This window comes from Salminus brasiliensis, chromosome 7, assembly GCF_030463535.1.
Source record: "Salminus brasiliensis chromosome 7, fSalBra1.hap2, whole genome shotgun sequence".
In the NCBI taxonomy this organism is placed as follows: Eukaryota; Metazoa; Chordata; class Actinopteri; order Characiformes; family Bryconidae; genus Salminus; species Salminus brasiliensis.
The window spans coordinates 28,690,192-28,712,866 of NC_132884.1; the positions used below are offsets into that span (position 1 = coordinate 28,690,192).

The window sequence follows — 22,675 nt, forward strand, 5'->3', positions numbered from 1 at the left end:
TTTTTATCTGGGTTTTGTAGCTCACCAGCAGGTTTTACATTATCACACTCACTTTAAATGGTTCATTTACAACTATAGCTGTCTATTGATCAGTCAAGGACATTCAGGTTTTATTTATTAGCTTGTTTAAAAAGTCTGCCACTGAAAATGCCTAATGCCTCTGTGACTGAACAAAACCTTCAGGTTTTTCTCCATTATCCCACAAAAATCACTGAAATGTTTTAGCACATGTAAAACATTTTTACATGAAAAATAATTATATTAACAATGGAAAGTTGTTTGCACATTTTAAAATATTGAACAAAACCCCTCACAATCTTAAGTGTTCCCAAGCCAACTAACTTCAACGTCAAGACACTTTCCTCTCTCATAACAGAAGAGTATTGTATTATGCATGTGTTTACCAGTACCACATGTTTTTAATTGCTCCAGTACTTGCACTTAACATCACACTAGTGATCCACACCAAGAAACACTGAGCTAATTTAGAGAATGTCTGTAAATTGTGACTCCAGTTTTTCTTCCAGACTGCCAGACTTTCTTTTTACTGGCGCTCATTCAAGATTCAGATAATGCACTCACAATGCTGCAGCTAAATGGGTGGAGCTACAGCAAGAACTGGAGGCCCAGCAAAACCCCAATAAAAAGTTCCACTGAAAACAGCTGCCAAGGACACTGCCTGTCTCACGAAAGTCTGCATTATTAACCAGGCAGTTTGGGCTGGTTCCAGTGCTTTCTCTCATTTCAAAAGGCTCAGGCTGCTATGTGCTCTCACTTCCCCCCTTTCCTGCGTGTGTGCGTGCGCTGTTGGCTTGTGTAGTGGCATAGTGGTTCACATAACTTCACTCTAGAGTGTGACTAACTGTCCTGCCATTTCCCGTTTCTCTCTCATTCATTCTCTCTTCCCTCTCTCTCTTCCGTCTGTGTGGCTCTTGTGTCTACTTTTAATGTTGGTGAATCATTCTTCTGTCAGTGGGCTGGACTGGTATGGGCTGTGGTGTTCACACAAGGGCACTGTTCATATCTCACTTCTTCTATTTGGAAAAAAATATATATAGAAAAAGGCAACCAAATGAATCTCGCTGGCTATAACTAAATGAATCGTGTATCAAACGCTGGAATTAATATGCTGTCGGAAATCACTGCACATACTGTCATGTGGTACACACTGTGTCTTTAAAACAAGGACAAATTGTTGTACAGAAAAGAAAAAAGTAAGGATTTTTTTTTTGTTCTGACCACAGGCATCACCCTGCAGGGCAGCGGAGTGAATCAGCCTCTATTCTGAAAGCTTGCTGAAGTCATAAGATGAATGACTGGCTTGGTAACCAAAACATGCTGGATTGTTCCCAAAACACAAACGCTTGTTCCTTTACAAGTAACTGGGCGTTTTCCAACTGTTACCAATGAATGCTGGTTATTGCTGGTCTAATCTCTGTACTTTTGCACAGTTGAGATTTTGAATTGATTTCTACTTATGCCACACATTCTGTATGTGGATTTTACAGCTTTAAACGTTCAAGTTAAACAGCTTTTATTGTCAATACCATCTGAGTACAAGTACACTGTGGAGTGAAATTACATTCCTCCAGGAATGTGGTGCAACATGGAGCAGAAACTGTACAGTACAGAGACACAAAGTGCAAACATGAATCAGAACAATAGAATTAGACATTAGATATAATAAACAGACGGGAACTAAATGTGTATGGTGGGGATAGGGTCGAGTGGCATGTAACATGCTATGACATATTTATACGCAGTCAGCTTCTTATGTATGTGAGCACAGCAGTTACTGAGGTACAAGAAAGCGGTTCTTATGTACACAGTATTTAACAGCAAGTATCCTGATAGGTATGCAGGTAGGCACATGGTGGGAGCATCAATAGAAATGTGTATGTAAGCGCATATGAAGTATGTGTGTGAGAGTGTGCATTATGTGTGTGAGGTGAGCGGGGGTCTCAGCTCAGTCTTTGTGTGTTGAGACGTCTGAATCTTGCAGAATCTGGCAGTGATGGCTCAGATGCTCCGGTACCTTCTACCAGACAGCTGCAGTGAGAAGAGTCTGTGTAAGGGTGGGTGGGGTGTCCACAATGCTGGTGGACGCATTGCATGGTGTAAAGAGGAGAGAGACCCTGATTATCTTCTCTGCTGTCCTCACTACTCACTGCAGGGTCTTGCGCTTAGAGACATTGCAATTCCCAAACCAGACAGTGATCCTGCTGCACAGGATGCTCTCCACAGTCCCGGCACAGAACATGGTGAGGATGGGAGGAGGAAGATGATATGTCTCCTCAGGAAGAAGAGGCACTGCTGGGCTGTCAAATTGTCAAACTGTTTCCCACCGCAGCCAATTGTCTGCAGCCTAAACATGCCTGACATAAACACAAATCAGTTCAAGAAAACATTCCTGTGGTTTTGTCTTAGTGGAGTTTCAAATTAAAAATAAAATAAATGTCATGCACACAATTCATATCAGAGAAGCTCCATGCAACAAGATCAGATGGTTTGTCTTTGGCCCTAAGTCTTCTTGACTTCTCTGCTGCCTCTGCATGGAAGTGTTGGGAGTCCTACCTGGAGGGTGTTCCTATCAAGTAACATGGAGGGGTTCAACATCTGCTCCACACAAACTCTCCAGTGGTGTCCCATAGGGCTCAGAGCTGGGTCATCTTCTCTTCTCACTTTACACATGCTCACTAGAAAATGTAGTGTAGAAAATTTCATCACATTGTATTGTTGTGTTGATGACACTCTCCTCATGCTTTCTTTTCCTCCTTCTGACACACAGGTATCAGCTCAGTTCTCAGCACATCTAACCAACGGATGGCAGCCCATCACCTAAAGCTCAACCAAGTAAGACAGAACTGCTCTACATTCTAGGAGCTACAGGTCTTCACAATCTCTCAACTTTGAGAACTCCTTGATCACTCCACCTGCAGAAGCACATAGTTGCTGATGACCAGTTGTCCTTCATGTTGCATGAAATCTGCATGAACTTCATACGGTCATGCAGATTTCTCCTCTACAACAATTTAGAAAATTCAAACATTTCTCTCTGGAGAAGCCACCCGGGTGCTTGTTCTGCCTCTTGTCATCACGAGCCTTGACTACTGCAACTCACTTCTGGCTGGTCGTCCTATGCGCCCCATCCGGCCCCTGCAACTGTTCCAAAATGCAGCAGCTTGACTCCTCTTCAACCTTCCAAAGTTTAGCCAATGCCACCTTTGCTGCATACCCTTCATTGGCTTCCTGTAACAGCCCACATCAGATATAAAACCCTGACACTAGACTACAAGGCCAAAATGGTCCAGCTCCTCCCTATCTGATGGCAATGGTTAAAACCTGAAACTGATTGCTTCAAGTATGGTTTGGCTTGACCCACCATCTCTCAAACCTCAACTGAAGACTGATCTCTATTAAATAGCATTCACATGTCTTGTTCTTCTCCACAGGTTTTGAAAAGTTTAGTAATCTCCCCTTTCGGGTCCTAGGAATTGTGTTATGCTTGCAAATTGCTGTATTAGGGTTATTGGGTGCCTAATTTCTGGCAAGATTATGGCTCAAAAGTATCTTGAATTCAGGGTCATTTGACACTAGCTTTGTATATTCTGAGTGAATAAGTAAGCACTTTTGTAAGTTTCTCTGGATAAGAGCTTCTGCTAAATGCCGTAAATGTAAAGGTAATTATAGCCTGACCTTCCTGCAGGACTAAATAATGTCTAGTGAATTTGTAAAGTCTGGTCGATTTTTATGGCAAATTACTATTTTATTTATGTATTTTTATTTTTGGAATGAGAATACAAAAAAAGTTCTGTAAAAGGTGATTTTGAGAGGGAAGGAGCTGATTTTGTCATATAGGTAATTAAGACTTTTTATTAGACTGAGCGAATGTATATATATATATATATATATATATATATATATATATATATATGTGTGTGTGTGTGTGTGTGTGTGTGTGTGTTTGTGTGCATGTGTGTGTGTGTGTTTATTAATGTAGTTGTTGGTTTTAGACATATTTACTTTCTCCCACCCTCGCACACACACACATTACAACAGTTCTACAACTTCCCCAGTGTTTTTGTATGTTGAAAACCAAAACATGGTCACCCTTAGCAACTACTGTGCGGTTTGTCTAGCTTTACAAACAGTTGGCAAACAAATCCCCATCAGCCTAATAAGAAATGTTAGCAAACAACCTTTAGTCCTAAAGCTGTAATTATTGTGTTTATTAACTCAAGTTATATTTGTTCAAGTGTAAAAACCTGCCATTGATGTAATGCCTTTTGTAATGTAACTAACCTAACATTAGCATGGTGATAAACTTGTCACAGCCATTTGCAGTTAGTTTCCAGACTACTTACGTCCACAGAGTCCAGGTAAAGTAGTCTTTACAAACAGTCCAACATGAATACATTGTGTAGTTTGTTTTTCAGTAGTTTGGGTTGAACGTTGTGGAACCACGTTCAACCTCACAACAGATGGAAAGACAGAACATAGTGGTGCGTTCAACATTAATAGGTTAATTCCTGCTACAACTGCAAGATTAGTGAGTAACACTGACCTAAGGAATTCTGAGTAAAGAGAGGGGGGGTGGGGTGGGATGGGGCGTACAGGGCAGATCTGCTTTCAGAGATGCTTTATGTATGCTTCTCATATGTCCTCTGGCCTCAGGGTGTGTTAGACCCTTGACTATGCTGTTTAATAGATTACACAGATATTTGAACGGCTGCTCATTTATCACAACAATGGCCGGTTTTAAGATTAGTGCCGTATTGTTTTGTCCAACATTGAAAAGGTAAGCAAGGTACACACTGTGAAGCAAAAAAAGGTTCACACGGTCCAGATAAATGGCCAGATCATGTACTGGGAGAGATAACTGAGCCTTGTATGCCTGTGTTTGGAGAAACTAGGAGATAAATACAGAGCGTTTATCAATCTGAGGGTTTTTTTTAGACTATCCCAACACATAATTAGACAGTTATGTAAGTTTGGGGAGGAGACCTTAAAAGGCCAAAAACTAAGAGAGAGTGAAGGCCTCTGCTGTAGTAGTATAGAAAAGCTTAATCAGTCCTTTTGACCTGTGATATGCATGAAAATGAACCCGAAAGGCAAATTAATACTGTTCTCTGGGTTGTTAATATGAAAATCAATGCTACATGAAGTATCTAACACTGTTCTTTGTACTTCTGGTCATAACTTTAAGGCTGTCATGTTGGTTTGTTAGCAGTCACTTAGTATTTAATACAACTAATGTATTATTATTTGATTTATTAGGCACATGCCCACATAAAATGTTGCTGTGCCCCAATAAAATCATAGTGGTAAAAAAAGGCAAATTTGTTGAGCAGAACTACAGGACACCCCATGCAAATTCATCAAAAGCACTACATTTCCCATAATGCCCAAGCCAGCGTCTTACAAGTCTTAAAAGTCAGCTAATTTTCAGCTAATGCTAGCTCATAGCTATAGGTTTTGATTAAGGCCACTTATGACCTACCAAAAATACACATTAGACCACTAAAGCAAAGGCATTATTAAACGTCATCAGTTATATTATTACTTACATAATTATTAGCATTTTATTAATAACAATATTAATAATATGAACTAGTAATTACAGCTGTGCTAAATTGTGTATGTGTCCCAGTACAACAAGCAGTCTAGAAACACCCCTGCAACATCTTAAGACAAATAACTGCATTAAAAGCCTGGGACCAAAGGGGTTTAGACACCATTTAAAAGCAGAACTTTGCATATCAAATAAGTGTTCTGCTATAGAGCTGACAGTGCAGTTCTCTTGTGCCTTGGCACAATGGAAATGTTCACATTTTAGGGTGTTTTATTGGGTATGGTGATCAAGAACGATACATGGTTCTTTATATGGCTTTTTGCTCTTTAACTTGTGTCCTGTGGGACATGGAATTCCTGACATTCTTTGTCTCTGAGGACCACCATCCCCCGAAGTAGTGGTCATCTCATTTTATGGCACTAAGTCTTCCCTGATTGGGTGTAATATTGCCCCCTGCAGTGATGCTGCAAAGTGTTTTAAGTTGGCTTTCGTTTTATTGTCTATAACCCCCACCCCTTCTCTGAGCCACACTGTAAGAACATTCCTTATTAAACTAAATTCTTGGAAAACATCCAACTTTGTGGACTCGGGAGCAAACGTCTGTGTGTGACACTGTATGTGTGCAAGTGAAATGAAAAGGAGCCAGGTGGACAGAGGGAAAAAGAAAGAAAAAGAGAGAGGCTGCTGAAAGAGAGAGAGAAGAACAGAGAGGAAACCAGAACGAGAGAGGGTAAGAGAGCTGAGCAGAGGGGGGCGGGAGTTCTAAAGGATATGGGCAGGGCCATCAGAGGAGAGAAAGAAAAAAGTGGTGTGTGGGAAGGGTCCTAGCTGGCCAGACTGTGACACTGAGAAAAGGAGGGACACAAGTGGTGGGCAGAGTATAAAAGGCTTGCACTGCCCAACCCACAACTCTCGAGTCCTTCATTCCTCCAGAGCTCACTCGTTTTCGGTCTCTGTTTCCTGCATCCCTCCATCACCATGAGCTACTACATGCCCCAGGCCTCTCATGTCTCCTTCACCCGCTCCGTGCCCATGTCTTATCGTGCCGCAAGCACGTATGGGGGTGCAGGAGGCCAGGGAACCAGGATCTCTTCGGCTTCGTCCTACGGTAGCCTGCGCTCCGCTCCTCTGGGGTCCTCTATCTCCTCCACCTCGGCCTTCAAGGTAAGCTCTGCAGGCTCAGGGTCCAGCAGGGCTGCTGGGGCCACTACCGGGCATGTCCTGGGTGACGAGAAGGGCCAGATGCAGAACCTGAATGACCGTCTGGCCTCCTACCTGGCGACAGTGCACAAGCTGGAGAAGGAGAACAGCATTCTGGAGCAGAAGATCAGAGAGGCCATGGAGAAAGCCGGGCCGGACACACGAGACTACAGCAAGTACAATGCCGTCATAGATGACCTGAGGAAGAAGGTAAGAGATGCTGCAGAAGGCTGGCAGAGTTTGGCTCATCTGTCACACCAGCATCTGTGGAAATAAAATACACAGACAAAGATGAGCAAAAATAATGAAGACACTGATAACTCCATAAAAAAGTCTATATATAGAGTCTTATTATAGATAGAAACCTATAACATATGCAATATATACTTTTGAGGACAACAGGCCTCAATCAACCAATATCTTCCTCAGAATGTTCTTCAGTTTGTTCTTGAGAAGTCCTAACCAAAAGTCTTCATCAGATTCCTGTCCAGATGTCCACAGCTGTGCTCTTATAATGATGGATCCCACTGTCCTCAAAAATTGTACAAATCCCACATAAGAAAACACTGGCAAATGTCAGAAAACTGCATTAGAAGAAATTTTGTCTTAAAACAGTTGGTAAAAAAGGCCCAAAGATAGTAACAGACTTTGTGCCAAACGTGGAAACTTTTTCAATGTTTTTAGGAAGTCACTTTTAACTTTTTAGATGATCAAGCATTTTTTGTACTCATTTTTTTTAACAAAACCTACGACAAGTTTGTAGAAAATAGGTTATCAAATTTCCTCCCATTTGAATGGAGGGAGTGGCCCAAGGCCCTTCTACTCTTTGTCCTCTTCTCACTCTCTTTTTTCTCCCCTCTGTATATTCTATGCATTAATGGGGAACGTCCTCACTGATATCTATCATGGGTTTTGAAGTTGGGGTTACCATAGAGAAGGACTAAACAGTCCATATGTTTATGAACGTTTTGAGAGCATTTGCAGAACATTTCCACAGCCAGCAGCTCAAACAACACACTCACTCTCTGACTCAGAGTCATAATGCAAAGCAGATGTGGAGTGATCACGCGCTTTCTCGCACTCACACACACACACACACACACACAGCAATGAGCATGCAAAAGAGGAACTGCTGCGAATTCAAATCAGACTTGCCAAGTTGCAGAAGTCCACGTTCCCTTCCTACTGCTATGAGATCTGGACAAGTTTAGCACTTTAAACAAAGGCCCTGATTTGATTCCAATGGCTGATATCAGCAAGTTCTACTGGTAGATAATGTGAACTACTCAGCAGAGGCACACAATTAAGCAGCCTGTTTCCTTTAGTCTCATATCAGGAGGTTTCACATGGAAAATGCAACAGATGTTCTTTATGAGAGGAAACTCTGCTCACTGTACACCTCCCCCGACACAGATGTGCGCACACACACACAAAGAGACAAACTCATGGCCATGTCTCCCACACAAATGGCTCAACCACTTGGCCTAATGTTCTATCAGCCTCTCAGTATCTGCTGTGTTTTAGAGGCTCTTAACTTGAAATCTCACAACAATACATCTTACACAACAGCTTCACTGTAGTTGTGAATAATAGCTGTGGTTATGAATAAGATTAACAGCTGAATAATTAAACCTAGAGTTAAACCCTTAATAAAAGAAAACCATATAACACTAAAGAAATGAATTTGGGAGAGCCAAACAAGACAAACACAAGAGTAAATCATCCTGATGTCTAATAACCACTATGCAATTTGAGTCTGATTTAACCCTTTGTACTCTGTGAATTACTAGTCTGTAACTACATGCAAAGCAATGCAAACTGACTGAGTTGCTCCTTTGTAAGCAACAGTGAGGGAAAAGAAGTTGTAACAGTGAGGGGAAAACGCCAGGGACCACTGGTGGTTCTGAAGAGTTTAAGAGGATAATTAGACAATCTCATTGCCAACATTCCAGAAACAAATTATTAACTGCTGACTATGTTGTACAACGTCTCAACGTTCGTAGAATGCTCACTGTGATCCCTCGACAAAATGTGCACCACCTAGCAAGTGAAAGCATTTGACAACAGAAATTATATAACTGTATTAAAGAAATGAACAGATCCAAGTACCAATAAATTCTGTAGTTCAGAAATGTAGAGCCTGTAGAGCCAGATTACAAGTCACATATCTCAGTGATCAAAAGAGGAATTTTGTGTCATGGTTTAGTAAATTTTGCATACTGCTTTATCCTCAGATATTTGATGCCACTGTGGACAACGCCCGTCTGGTCCTGCAGATTGACAATGCTCGCCTGGCTGCAGATGATTTCAGAGTCAAGTGAGTACTCAGTCATCATCACTGCCTATTAATGTAACTCCACACAGAAAAGTTCTATTTGCATTTCATTAAATCATTTAATTATAACTGTCATTGTAGCTGCAGCTGCTGTTCTGCTGTAATCCTGTTCTGACCTCATACAACTGCTCAGACACTCGAGAACTTTTATCTTGTTTTGCTGGCTTTGCTTCAGTTGAGCATCTCCATGCATGTCTTGACTGCTCAGGACAGTTAGTCCTGATTCTGTTGGAAATATCAAGAAGCTAGAGAAGAAAGTGAAAAACACAAATAGCCCAATAGATCGAAAGGAATTTAAAAACACACTTGGATGATTTAAAAAAAAAATGAGTGCATCTATGGCCCCGTTCACACCTGGTATTAAAATGCGTCTTGGGTGATCTGATCACAAATGATTGCCCAGACACATAGTCGTTCACACCTGGCATTTTAAATGCATCTCCTGTGACTGCTGGTGATTGAATTTCTCACATCAGTCCTGCTGGAGGCGCATTGTACCCTGTTCACACCTGTACTTGTGCTGGCCACATATGATCTGATCACCTAGGACGCATGTTAAAGCCAAGCATGAATGGGGCATATACCTCTGTGTTTTGCAGGTTTGAGAATGAGCTGACCATTAGGCAGTCTGTGGAGGCTGACATCGCAGGGCTGAAGAAACTTATTGATGACACTAACATTGGCCGCATGAACGTGGAGAGTGAGATTGAGGCCTTGAAAGAGGAACTTCTCTTCCTCAATAAAAACCATGATAATGTGAGTTATCTTTAACTACTTTATATACAGAGAGACATTTAACACTGTAAACTTGAACATTGATATTTACACTCTTAAAATTTACCAAACAGATGCTTTAACTTCAGAAAGTCAGTTAACTTGTTTCCTTCGAAATTTTAAGTTAACTGGACTGAACAGGATCTTAACATTTAAAGTTCAGTTTAAGCAATTAAGGAATTTTACCTTTTGATGCTTCTCTGACTGTAACAGGGAGAATGGCATCTCTGTCATTGACACTATGAGCCAGAATGCTACTACTGCACTATGTCATGAGAACTGCATAACGCTGTATAACCCAAGTCATATTTATGTAATATATCTACTGCCTCAGTCCACATGTTTGTTTTAGTTTTTTTTATCACGTCTATATGTCAACAAATGCATGCATACAGCTGATGTGTCCATTAGGGGGTGCTCAAAGCACGATTTGTATTTAAGACAGTGGTGTCAAAGTGACTTACACTCCCCAACTGTAGGGGGAGCCCAGAAGTAAAAACACCAGTTCTTACATAGTGCTAATATACAACTTTATAACTTTTGAACGGAACAAGTTCAATAACTATATAAAGCGCCTGCTTTTTCTTAAAGTGTATTAATGCATGTAAAATCATAACATGTTTAAATAATCTTTATCTTTTGGAATAACATTGACAGCATTTTACTAACTGACTATAAGGCTCATATTAAAATCCTCCTGCATCGTTTTACTGTAAAATGCAATAGTGTGATACAACAGCTTCTCTCTCTCCTTTATCGTCTTTAGGAGGTTGCAGACTTGCGTATGCAGATTGCGCAGTCAGGTGTGCAGGTAGATATAGATGCTCCAAAGGGCCAGGACATGTCTCAGGTGATGGAGGAGATGAGAGAAAACTATGAGAAGCTGGCACTGAAGAACGCAGAGGAACTCAAAATATGGCACGAGAACCAGGTACAGTACAGATTGAGAAATATCTCTCACAATCACCCTCAAACAGGAAAAATGAGGCTGCTTGTATTATCAGAAGATCTGTTGGTTACAGCTTAACAAAAACAACATATCTACTCCACCTCTATTTCTCTCACTCTTTCTGTAGATGGCTGACGTTCAGGTGCAAGTGACACAGAACACAGAAGCTTTACAAGGAGCTCAGCTGGAGATGAACGACCTGCGCAGACAGATTCAGACTCTGGAGATAGAGCTGGCATCTCAACAAAGCCTGGTAACTCAACCTACACAAAACACACTGCTGTTCAAAGAGATAAAAACAGGAGATTATATCAAGTGGCAACACCCACATGCAGGACAAATAACAGGTTTCACACACATAGCAACGACTCTGATGCCCAGACGCACCCACGCTACTAACTACACATGCAAACTTAAAATCACCAAAATTGGTTCGAACTGCCAGTTAAACACACACCAGCACCACATCCACAGTGTTTAATAGCACAGGTTGACTCTAACTCAGGAGTTCTCAGTCCCAGTCCTGAGGTCTCTCACAACACTGTCATTAACTAATGTATATAATCGTCTTATGTACTGTGTTGTATATATTAGTAAAACAAAACAAAAAAAATATGGACTGGGATAGAGACCCCCAGCTCTTTCATTACTTTGTGTAGAATATCTCAGTAATTTGAATACTTAAAGCCATAGGTGATGATCAAAGAACAGCAATGCTACTCTCCTGTTTTATTGTATTGGGTTTGGTTTAAATACTGATAAATCCTGCTTTGTGAAATAATCTACTTCACATCTCTTCAAAAAACAAAAATAAGAATAACATAATGATGATGATTGTTATTATTATTATTATTATTATTAGTAGTAGTAGTAGTAGTAGTAGTACTAGATGTAATAGAAGTAGTAGTCCTATTTGTAGTTAGTAGTTTTTTGTAGTAATAGTTATAGTAGAAGAAGTAACAGTAGTAATAGTAGAAGTAGTAGTGGTATAGTAGTAGAAAAGTAGTAGTAGTAGCAGCAGTAGCAGTAGAAATAGTAGAAGTTAAGGTAGAAGCAGTAATAGTAGTAGTAGTCGCAGTAAAATAGTATAGCAGTAGCATTATAATAGTATAGTAGTAGAAGTAGTAGCAGTTTAATAGTATAGTAGTAGCAGCAGTATAGTAGTAGCAGCAGTACAATAATATAGTAGTAGTAGCAGTATATTAATATTCTAGTAGCAGTAAAATAGTATAGTAGCAGTAGTAGTAGCAGCAGTACAATAGTATAGTAGTAGTAGCAGTATAATAATATTCTAGCAGCAGTATAATAGTATAGTAGTAGTGGTAGCAGTATAATAGTATAGTAGTAGTAGCAGCAGTATAATTTTATAGTAGTAGTAGTAGCAGTATAATATTATAGTAGTAGCAGTATAATATTTTAGTAGTAGCAGTATAATATTATAGTAGTAGCAGTATAATAGTATAGTAGTAGTAATAGTAGTAGCAGTAGTATAATAGTATAGTAGTAGTAGTAGCAGTATAATAGTATAGTAGTAGCAGTAGCAGCAGTATAATAGTATAGTAGTAGTAGTAGTAGTAGCAGTATAATAATATTTTAGCAGTATAATAGTACAGTAGTAGTAGTAGCAGTAAAATAGTATAGTAGTAGTAGTAGCAGTAATATAATAGTATAGTAGTAGTAGTAGCAGTATAATAGTATAGTAGTAGCAGAAGCAGCAGTATAATAGTATAGTAGTAGTAGTAGTAGCAGTATAATAATATTCTAGCAGTATAATAGTACAGTAGTAGTAGTAACAGTAAAATAGTATAGTAGTAGTAGTAGTAGCAGCAGTATAATAATATTCTAGCAGCAGTATAATAGTATAGTAGTACTAGTAGCAGTGTAATAGTATAGTAGTAGTAGCAGAAGTATAATTTTATAGTAGTAGTAGCAGTATAATATTATAGAAGTAGTAGTAGCAGTATAATATTATAGTAGTAGTAGTAGCAGTATAATAGTATAGTAGTAGTAGCAGTAGTATAATAGTATAGTGGTAGTATTAGTATTAGTAGCAGTATAATAGTATAGTAGTAGTAGCAGTAGTATAATAGTATAGTAGTAGTATTAGTATTAGTAGCAGTATAATAGTATAGTAGTAGCAGTAGCAGTATAATATTATAGTAGTAGTAGTAGCAGTATAATAGTATAGTAGTAGTAGCAGTAGTATAATAGTATGGTAGTAGTAGTAGTAGTAGCAGTATAATAGTATAGTAGTAGCAGTAGCAGCAGTATAATAGTATAGTAGTAGTAGCAGTAGTAGTATAAACAGTAGTAGAAGTGAAGGTAGAAACAGTAATAGTGGTAGTAGTGGTACTGTTCACCAGAAAAGCAGACTTTTATTACCTACCATACACATTTGACTGTCTCCTCTAATGAATACATACAACCCCCTTTTAGAAAGCATCGCTGGAAGACACGCTCCGAACCACAGAGTTACGCACGAATGCAGAGATGGAGAAATATAACACCATCATCCTGCAGCTGGAGGCAGAACTGGCCCAGCTGAGGGCGAAGGTCACAGAGCAGGGTCAGGAGTATGAAGCTCTACTCAACATGAAAATGAAACTGGAGGCAGAAATCGCCACCTACAAGACCCTCCTGGATGGAGGAGACTTTAAGTAAGTCCCTTTTGACACACTTTCACAAAGCTGGATGCAGCTCATAACAGTAACTGTAATATCCTGATTCAATTTCTGCTTTCTTTTGTTCTCCAGGCTCCAAGATGCACTTGAAGCTTAAAGCTGAGATCTCAGATGCAGGCTGGAGAAGAGCTGGGGGAAGGGTCCAAACCACAACAACTTAAATTCATTTGAAAATGTGAAATTCTGTATGAAATCTGTGAGAAATGTTTAATTCCTTTTAAGCATGCCCACTTGTAGATGGTATGGGTAAACATGGACCATCTTTAGCACATCTGTGTAAAAGCTTTCATGCTGATGCTGAAGAACTGAAGCACTAAACGTGTGCATGTGAACGACTGAGACAAAATAAATCAACCCATGTTCTGAAAAATGACTCGGTTTTTGAGGGACATTACTGCACAAAACATTCAAATACATGTTTGTATTGTGTTAATTCTTAATAGCCAAAAAGACATACATACATACATACACTATATGGACAAAGGTATTGGGACACCTGCCCATTCATTTTTTTTTTCCAAAATCAAGGGTATTAAAATAGTTTAACCTGATTTGTTGGAGTAAATGCCTCTACTGTCCAGGAAATCCTTCTATTAGATTTTGGAGCATTGCTGTGATATAACTGCATTCAGCAAAAAGACCATTAATGAGGTCAGCATGCTAGATAATCACCACCCCACTTCATCCCCAAGTCATTCCACAGCTCAATGCTGGGGGGCTTTATACCCCTCTAGCCCACGCCTGACATTATACATGGTGTCAATAGTTTCATATTTATCTGCTCCATAAGCTAGATAAGCTGTGTGTGCACTTGCACATCTGTGTCAGAAAATGGTACAACCTAAAGTAGCTGAATGCATTCATTAAAAGGGGTGTCCACAAACATTTGAACAAGTGCACATACATACATGCATCTCCCTTGTTCCAACATTCTTTTTGTAGATATTGAATAAGAATTCTCAAGAAAGTCTGTTACTACCTAACATAATAAGCCCAGGGAATGCTGCACATTACAGTGATCTCACCACAGTTAATGGATGTTTACTTGCTTGTCTCATTCACTGGTTCCTCAGCTGGGCACAGGCAGCTGTGGGTGGAAGCTAGGAGACATTGGTGAAACTTCTGTCTAAATTCTGTTTGGTTGAATAGATTATTTGAATCTTATCCAACTAAACTCCAAATAGAGATAAAATAGAGGACAGACAAAAAGGTAAAAATCTTTTAATTGAATCTACACAGAATTTCAAAAGGCCCAATTGGCACACTTGTAGTCCAGCTCACAAGCGCCCTCTATGGATTCTTATTGTGGCCTTCGGTAAGCGCCACACTGCTGCATACTCAGCAGAGGGCTCTATTCCCCCAATTGCTTCAGATACAAGTAAGGATCAATCAGAGTGGACAGGTTTGTTTACAGTTTTCTGACCAACATGGAAGAGTAGAAGCTACTAAGATGTGAGTGAAAATGCCTTTATTAAGGTATTCAGTTATTAATTTAATTGAAACACACTGGCATACACACACACACACACAGCCCTTGAGGTGTTGCATTCTCAAAATCTGTATGTTACTGACGTGAGTGAAGATTTGGAGAAGAACTGCAAGATTTAGGGAGTCTTTTGGAACATGGCGGTATTATATACCACATAGGTATTAAAGTAATGACTCTTGCAGACCCAAAGGTGTTCCTACTTGTCATGTTGGTCTAGTAGGTCATGTTGGTCATGTTAGTCAACCAACTAGGTCATGTTGGTTGTCTAGCTTCGTCAGGTTGATCATCCTGCTAGACTAGCAAAACCATCAGACTCAAAAACATACCTGATGCTGGTCAAGAGCTAAGCTGGTCAACCAGTTTAGCCAGACTGACCAGCTTGAGCTTGTCATGCTGCTTTCTTTTCAGTAGGGTAGTCATCTTTTGTCAGACGGAAAATTTGGTTAGTCAGCCACTGTTTCACTTGTACACTTTAACCAAGAGCTTCAAGACCCTTTTTAAAACACATGGACAGTGTTGTGTTTTTTAATAAAAATCTGTCCTGCGCTTGACTTGTGCATAATATGGCCCATTACATCAAATGAGCTTGTCACCCCTGGTCTAGAGCATCATACACTATATTCATACACTATATCATTTCATGAAGTTAATTTTTCTTTATGTGTTAGGACTGAATACTTTGAGGTGTAGAACATGCATTGGATATCTGCCTCTATTAGGACTGGTTTGCAAGATGGGATCCAATAGTGCTGGAGTACGGCCAGCCTGTTTTCAAAGGGCTGTGTATGGAAACTCGACAGCACCCTCACCTGGTCACTAATGCAAACACTTCCAGCTTGCTAATATAGAAGGTCTTGTAATTAGAATAACTGCAAAAATGTGTCTGCAAATATACCCATACATGTCAAACACACACTATGCCCTTAAAAACTATTCTTGCCTAAGCTTAATTGTCTAGAAGTTCTGCAACTAGTGGTAGCGTAAAATTTACCTTCCAAAAATCACCTTTTTTGCAGAAATGGTTTAAACTGAATTGAAGAATGCTGATGTCCAGTAGTTGTGAAGCACATATGTTTCAAAACATTAAGGTTAGTATATTGACTGCACCATTGAAGGAAATCCATTGTCTATACTCTATAGGTTTTGAGCCAGCAATGCACGAAAATCTACATTGCTGAAAGCCTTCTGTTTGAGTTTTCTGGCAGGGGTACATACAGTCTAGAGTAACACTGCATCAGTACAGGCTAAAAACATATACCAAATCTTTGCAAATGTTTTTAGCAAATACTGATGCAGAGTTACTCTGTCTTTTATAACACAGAAAAAGTAATTAAATCATCTCATTTCAGTGTGGCCTGTCAAAGGCATGATGTTTTTTTTTTTGTTTAACAAATTAGGCCTGAGCCATGTCACCAACTGAAATTAGGAAGGGTTAATTAAATTCAATGCTTTATACATTCTCTCACTCTTCAAATCTTGTACTACCAATCATCAAACATGGGTTCCTCTAAGCAACCGTCTAAAACAAAAATAACCAATGCCCAGAAGGCAGGGGAAGGCTATTTAAAGACAGACAAACTTTTTCAGCTTGCAGGTTTAACAGTGCCCAATAGTTATAAAAATGTCTGTTAACTGTGGAGGTCAGGATGAGGTCTGCAATACCAAGAAAACATCTTGGAGAAAGCTGGTACGCAAATCAAAACCCCATATACCTGCCAAGAACCTGCATAAAAGCAGATTCAGAAGGGTGAGGCACCCTTCCAGTTATTTAAGCATATAATAACAACACAAATGTGTACAATGTGTTGTTTTTTTGCAATTAAATAAATAGATATGAACATTAAAGGCTGCCATAACACATAACACAGCAATTTTAGGACAGCTTTGTGTACTTATAGGTGCACGGACCATATATGCATTTAGGACACTCATCAGCAAGCAGTGTTTAAAACGATAGTGTAATGTAGGCTACCTAACTGAGATAACCAGTATCCTGCTGCTAAGACTTAGAAGTGAGACAACCACTCATTGTTGTGCTGCTGCTGCTGGGGGCATTCTCTTTCCAAGAGCTTAAATACTTTCAAGCCATAGAGAAGGCGGGGGAGGGGAGGAGTGGAGTGGGGGGAGGGTCTGGGTATGTGTGGCTGTTGTCACTGGAACCAGAGAAAGAGAATGAAAGAGAGAGAAGAGAGACCCAGCATGTTCTAGACTGAAGATACAGCACTGTCAGCCTGGAGTATTTGTGTACTGCTATGTTAAAGTGGACATGCAAGGCAATGAGGAGGTAAGATGTGTTCATGTTTGTGTGAGTGTGTGTGTGTGTGTGTGTGTGTGTGTGTGTGTGTGTGTGACTTATGCTCTTTTTCCTATTTCCCTTCTGCTTTTTTGCACTTACTATCCTGTCTAAAACAAAAGCAAGACGGAGAGAGAGATAGAGAGAGATGGCAAAAAAGGTCAATTCAATGTGTGTGTGTGTGTGTGTGTTTGCATGTGTGTGAGAACGAGAGACACTACTAGGTAAGTTTAATGGTTATCAGTTTTTTCACTCACTCAGTCATGAGCACAGATGGTAAATGGACCCATATTAACACTAAGACAAAGTCCAAGGCACAACAGCATGGTAAATCATTGCAGACTGTGTGTGTGTGTCCTGCAATACTAAAAGTGTGTGGAGTAGTTGTGGGGTCCAGATAATGACTTTAGCAGCTGAGACTTCTGTCTGCATTCGTCACATTAACCTTTAAGGCACAGTGCGAGGCAGAGGGGAGCACCTAGCAGGACAATTGTAGCGGTACTGGTTAGCATGGAAGTTGTTCTATCTCAGATCTAAATCCAGTCTTCGGAATTCTGATCAGAACTGTGTTTGGCCCAGCAAAGGACACTGGACAATGATGCCAGAAAATCCCCCCACTTACGTCACGGTAGCGTTAGTGACTGGGTCAGATATTCACACAAATATCTTCCTTCATGGGCACTGTCCTGTGTGTGTGTGTGTGTGTGTGTGTGTGTGTGTGTAGGGGACCTTTGTAAATAGATCCCAGGCCGAATTCTTGGCATTCCATGAGCAGCCATTTCTTCAGGGAACAGGACTCCCTCTCACTCTTCATTGTGTTACAGACAGTAATAAAGGCAGGGAAGACAGAAAGTGGACTGGAGATGCAAGCAGTAGAAGCATAGATTTTTAAGTGTTTTAGGTTTGCAGAATTTTCATTTTTCAGTTTTTCAGTCTGAAATCCTTCTATGTAAATGGACAGTAATATATAGGTGTACAATGATCTTATACAAGAAGTTAGAAACGGCTCTCAGTCTGGCAGTTATCTACCCTCTCTACAAGTCTTCTTTAATCTGGATTCTCTAATCTGGCTTTATCTGCTGAATATAGATGCCTTCGCACATGTAAGTGTACATGCATGCACACACACACACACACACACACACACACACTTTTCAGTTAAATTCAGTCTCATGGTTAATGTGTCTGCATGGAATGTTTAAGAACGGTGTGAATTATGCCACATTACTGAGATTGCTGTCTTGCTCAGTTTAAGATGCATACAATAGATTACCGCCTACCCAGATTTCTGAACAGCTCTTTATGATGGATAATGTCTGCAGGCCAGTTAATGTTTCTTTTTTAAAAAATGTATAATCACATAATTACATGCAATTTAAATCACTAAATATTCCAACATCATACAGTATTACAGTGATATCTTCCAATGCCGCCATACAGTTTAGGTGCTTTTTTTAAGTCTTTTATTCTCATTATCATATATGATCATACAACCTCATATCTCATAAATGCTACTTTTGTAGAAGGAAAATAGCTACTTTACATTAATGTGTGTTAATTAAGGATGCACAATAATATTGGCATCATATCAGTGTTGCCACAAAAAGACTGGCATCAGACAGGTGCTTAGATTTGACTGATATTTTAAACTGATTCTACTTATACTCTACTCTATTTCCTGTATGTTCATGTGTACATTTTTCTGTATTGTGACTTCAGTAGATTTCTCTGATTCTTGATGTGTACATGTCAGCATCTGCAAATATGTACATAAAAACCGATAATACCCCAAGATTTCAATATTTGTACTAAAGCACAGCCTTTATTATAATTTTTTTGCAGTTGTTTTTAAAATACACACACACATTCACAGTCTGTCTCTCTGTTTCTCCTAGATGTGGTAAAGATGCACTGGTCGTCTGAATGGGCAGAGCAACACTATGACGTCTCTTCTACCACGTCACCCCCTGCCCACCCTAAACCTCTTTCATACCCACAGCCTAGTCGTCCTGGCTTCTCTGGCTATTCTGATGACATTAGCGCCCTCAGTGCCTCCACCCTCCTGAAACGCTATGCCGAAAGATATTCTTTCAGTCCGGCCTACCCAGAGCCTGGGGCGTTCCGAAGAAGCGAGCCTAACCAGGATGCCTGGTCTGTGGGCTACAACTCGGAAGCGCTATCTGGGCTTGAGGGAGTAAAAGGGTCGTTGGCAAGTGCAGGTAACCTTTCGGAGCAGTTTAGCACTGGTGCCATATCTCAGGATTACGCTTCCACCTACACTGGCCCACACTTGTACCCTAAACCCACCTACCTGCCCCAGCCAGCGTTTACCTTGCCACCTGCCTACCCAGCTCCTGCACCAGGGTACACCTATCCCCCTAGTCTAACAGCCCCTAGTTCCCCTTCCCTGCTTCCCTCAGGCATACATACACCTACACCTCTGAGCAGCAGCCTTCCAAGCAACCATGGCATTCAATCCCTTAAACGGCCCGAAGAGTTCCAGGAACTTCCACGCAACAGGAAGTTTGGATTTGACCAGCCCAAAACAGCAAGAGTCTCACCTTATGCAATCAGGGATAACAACGATCACCCCATCAGCGATGGCATCGGGAATGGTAGCGCTGACCTCCAAAACTTCAGGCCAGATAGGCTTCTCTCACAGCCAGATTTGAAGGTAGACATGGTGAGGAAGGCCAGTCATCTACAGCCCTTGGATACACCCTCTTATGGAGGTGCAGACCAGTACACCTACCACTGAGTCTACTTGAGTTATGCAATAAACAAGACCTTTCAGATGAGTAAGGTCTTGTCGGATGTGGGTTTACTTGCTCTGTGTGAAACAGGGGAGAGGTAATGAGAAGAGATATTAGTAGTTCAATTACACTACCATTCAAACGTATGGAATCAATGTTTTCAAAACTATAAAAGCCATTCGGAGGACAATAAATGTATTATTTAATGCATTCTTTACTCAATACACTGAATAAAACATCCAATGATGCCTACAAGTACACAGTGAAAGCTAAATAAAAAGTACATAAAACAGGGAAAAACTGTATTAATATGACAAGTGATTCCAAACCTTTGAATGGTAGTGTAGGTTTTAGTAATATTTAGAATTTTCAGGATTCAGGTTTAGCGGTGCACATTATCCTAGTTTACAATGAGCAAAATACTACTATAAAGTGGGTTCCACCACAAACTGACATGGAAAATATATGTTTATATCTCTCCATTTTCTTTTCTTATGTATGTCTTTTGTTCTCTATCCTAGCTCATGCTGCCTCTCTAAGTAATCAATCAGTGTAGTGAAGCATAGCCTAAAACCATGGCAAGCACTGATCCACTGATCCAGGTCAATCAATAAATTCCAAAGGAAGGTGGAGATTGAGAGAGGATGGCTCAGTAGATTTTGATTGTACTAAAGGTCTACATAAATCTGGAATAGGAACGTTTACATGGTTCTTGTTTTGGCTTTGATGAGTTTACTTTCTGAAAATGTGCTGCAACCTTTTAATGACCACTGAATGAATATTACTGCTCATTTAAGAACATGCACAATCCCATATTACAAAACAAAACAAAAATATATATATATATATATATATGCAAACAGTGAACTTCTGTAGAGGTTTCTCTGCAAGCTTTGAATGTAATTAACTTTTCTCAGGAATTTTGAATGAAGCCATAGTTTTGCATCACTTTACAGTCTGCTCCTTTTGTCTTCTTTGTTTTCAAATGAATTACTGTTATTGTAAAAAAAAAAAAAAAAAAAAACATTTTTTGATAAAGCCTATCTTATGTCCTTGGAATGTTAACCCTCAGCTGTTTACACTCATCTGTTATTCTCCCAGACAGGAAAATGGCTTTAAACACATCCATACAGCATTTAAAACCATTGATATTTTAGATTTGCTGTTTAGTGAGGCTGCTTCTCTTTCTGCTCTGCTGCTCACATGCCCAACAAAGAAACACACATAGCGTCCTTAAACCTCCTGACATGCATCAGTGGCTGTGTTGTGAGATGTAACCCCACCCATTCTCTGTGCTAGTGGGATCTATGTAGAGCTACACTACTTGTGTGATGTGTGAAGGCAAATGGTTGCTAATTTTCAAGTAAATGAGATTCTGGCAGGTTTACAAATGGGTAACAAACTGTCTGAAGAGTGCTGACTACATGTGGTTATGCAACTGAGAAAACACAAACACTACCAGTTGTTAGAAACCACTACCTCATGTTTGTGTTTACATTGATTTATGCTGAACATAAAAGTGTGTACTTCTTTTTCTTTGTTTTTTTTTTTAAATCTACCTCAAGAAACCTTTATGCAAAATAAAAGCAACTGAACCAATGCAAATGTTCAAATCTTCTCATTTCTTAATCATATAAAAATATTTATTACTACTACAACTACTTAATAATAACAACAATAATTATTTAATAATTGATCTGACTTTTGGCTTTCATGTGCATATTACAAGCATGTGTATTGTTTTACTATATATATATATATATATATATATATATATATAGGATTTATATATAAAACAATTTTGAGTATAACAGCTTCTGTGCCTCTTTACAAAACCCCCTATCCAAGAAGGAAAGGAGTACAAATCATTCTTTGACTTTTACCCTCAGACCTCCCACTTTCACAGCCACTTTAGCTCTGCTTAGCTCTTTAAAAAAGAACCCCCACCCCCAAACCTCCTGTGCAACAGTATGCAGGGTGACAGATGCTCTATTATCTACAGACCCCTCCTCTGCCTCTAAATGCGCCTGCCACCTATACATTCTAGCACGCACGCACGCACACACACAGAGTCAGTCCTTATGTGTGTGTGAGAGAGTGTGTGCGCGCGCGCGGGTGTGCGTGCTAGAATGTGTGTGTGTGTGGTTAATATATAAGACATTTTCACTTACCAGTCGTAATATGTAATGTGCTGAAAAGAGAAGCATGGGCCTTGGAAAGATGATGGCAACTGGCAATACACCATCGCAATCCCGGTTCTCAGCCTGGTGCTGTAGCAGTGATCTGCCTGGTAGATGATTAGTTGAATTAGGTGTGTTGGACTATAGGGACAGCTTGGCTTGAGAAACGCTGATATAGCACATAAACTGCAAACGCAAGCTGGTTAGCTTTGTAGTTGGTCAGCTTGCAACAAAGCTAAGATAAAAGTGGATGCAGCTCTGCAGGCCTTTTTCAATGGATTCTGTCCCTGTTCAAAGCGTTTAATTAATGGCTAATGCCATCAAGAGCAAGTCTGGTAGCTACGTGCCCTAGGGTTGCCAAAATAGACTAGTGCTAATTATTTTACGCCTTCTTTACTGCTGGTGAATGCTCCTCTATTCATACTCTAAAGTGCTTCTCAGGCACTGGC

The 22,675-nt window shown here is 39.9% G+C and overlaps 2 protein-coding genes across 3 annotated transcripts; both read left to right on the forward strand.

Moving 5' to 3' along the window:
• Positions 1–6,480: 6,480 nt before the first annotated feature.
• Positions 6,481–13,881, forward strand: krt18b (keratin 18b). Its single transcript, XM_072684443.1, has 7 exons — positions 6,481–6,982; positions 9,007–9,089; positions 9,707–9,863; positions 10,648–10,812; positions 10,958–11,083; positions 13,267–13,487; positions 13,584–13,881. The coding sequence occupies exons 1-7, from the start codon at positions 6,551–6,553 to the stop codon at positions 13,606–13,608; spliced, it is 1,209 nt and encodes a 402-aa protein (XP_072540544.1). The 5' UTR covers positions 6,481–6,550; the 3' UTR covers positions 13,609–13,881.
• A 3,279-nt stretch (positions 13,882–17,160) lies between these two features.
• Positions 17,161–21,636, forward strand: LOC140560187 (fidgetin-like protein 2). Of its 2 annotated transcripts, none has more exons than XM_072684444.1 (2): positions 17,161–17,284; positions 19,189–21,636. In XM_072684444.1, exon 2 carries the CDS (start codon positions 19,200–19,202, stop codon positions 20,049–20,051), a length of 852 nt encoding a protein of 283 aa, XP_072540545.1. In that variant the 5' UTR covers positions 17,161–17,284; positions 19,189–19,199; the 3' UTR covers positions 20,052–21,636. The 2 variants fall into 2 exon arrangements, with proteins under 2 accessions (XP_072540545.1, XP_072540546.1); XM_072684445.1 differs by lacking the exon at positions 17,161–17,284 and adding an exon at positions 17,488–18,396.
• Positions 21,637–22,675: the final 1,039 nt, after the last annotated feature.

What these genes read in the sequence shown, in the direction of transcription:
- krt18b (XM_072684443.1), top strand. Translation starts at nt 6,551, where the DNA reads ATGAGCTACTACATGCCCCAGGCCTCTCATGTCTCCTTCACCCGCTCC. An exon ending in TAGATGACCTGAGGAAGAAG is followed by an intron (nt 6,983 to 9,006) that starts GTAAGAGATGCT and finishes CTTTATCCTCAG; the next exon opens with ATATTTGATGCCACTGTGGA. An exon ending in TGGCATCTCAACAAAGCCTG is followed by an intron (nt 11,084 to 13,266) that starts GTAACTCAACCT and finishes ACCCCCTTTTAG; the next exon opens with AAAGCATCGCTGGAAGACAC.
- LOC140560187 (XM_072684444.1), top strand. Translation starts at nt 19,200, where the DNA reads ATGCACTGGTCGTCTGAATGGGCAGAGCAACACTATGACGTCTCTTCT.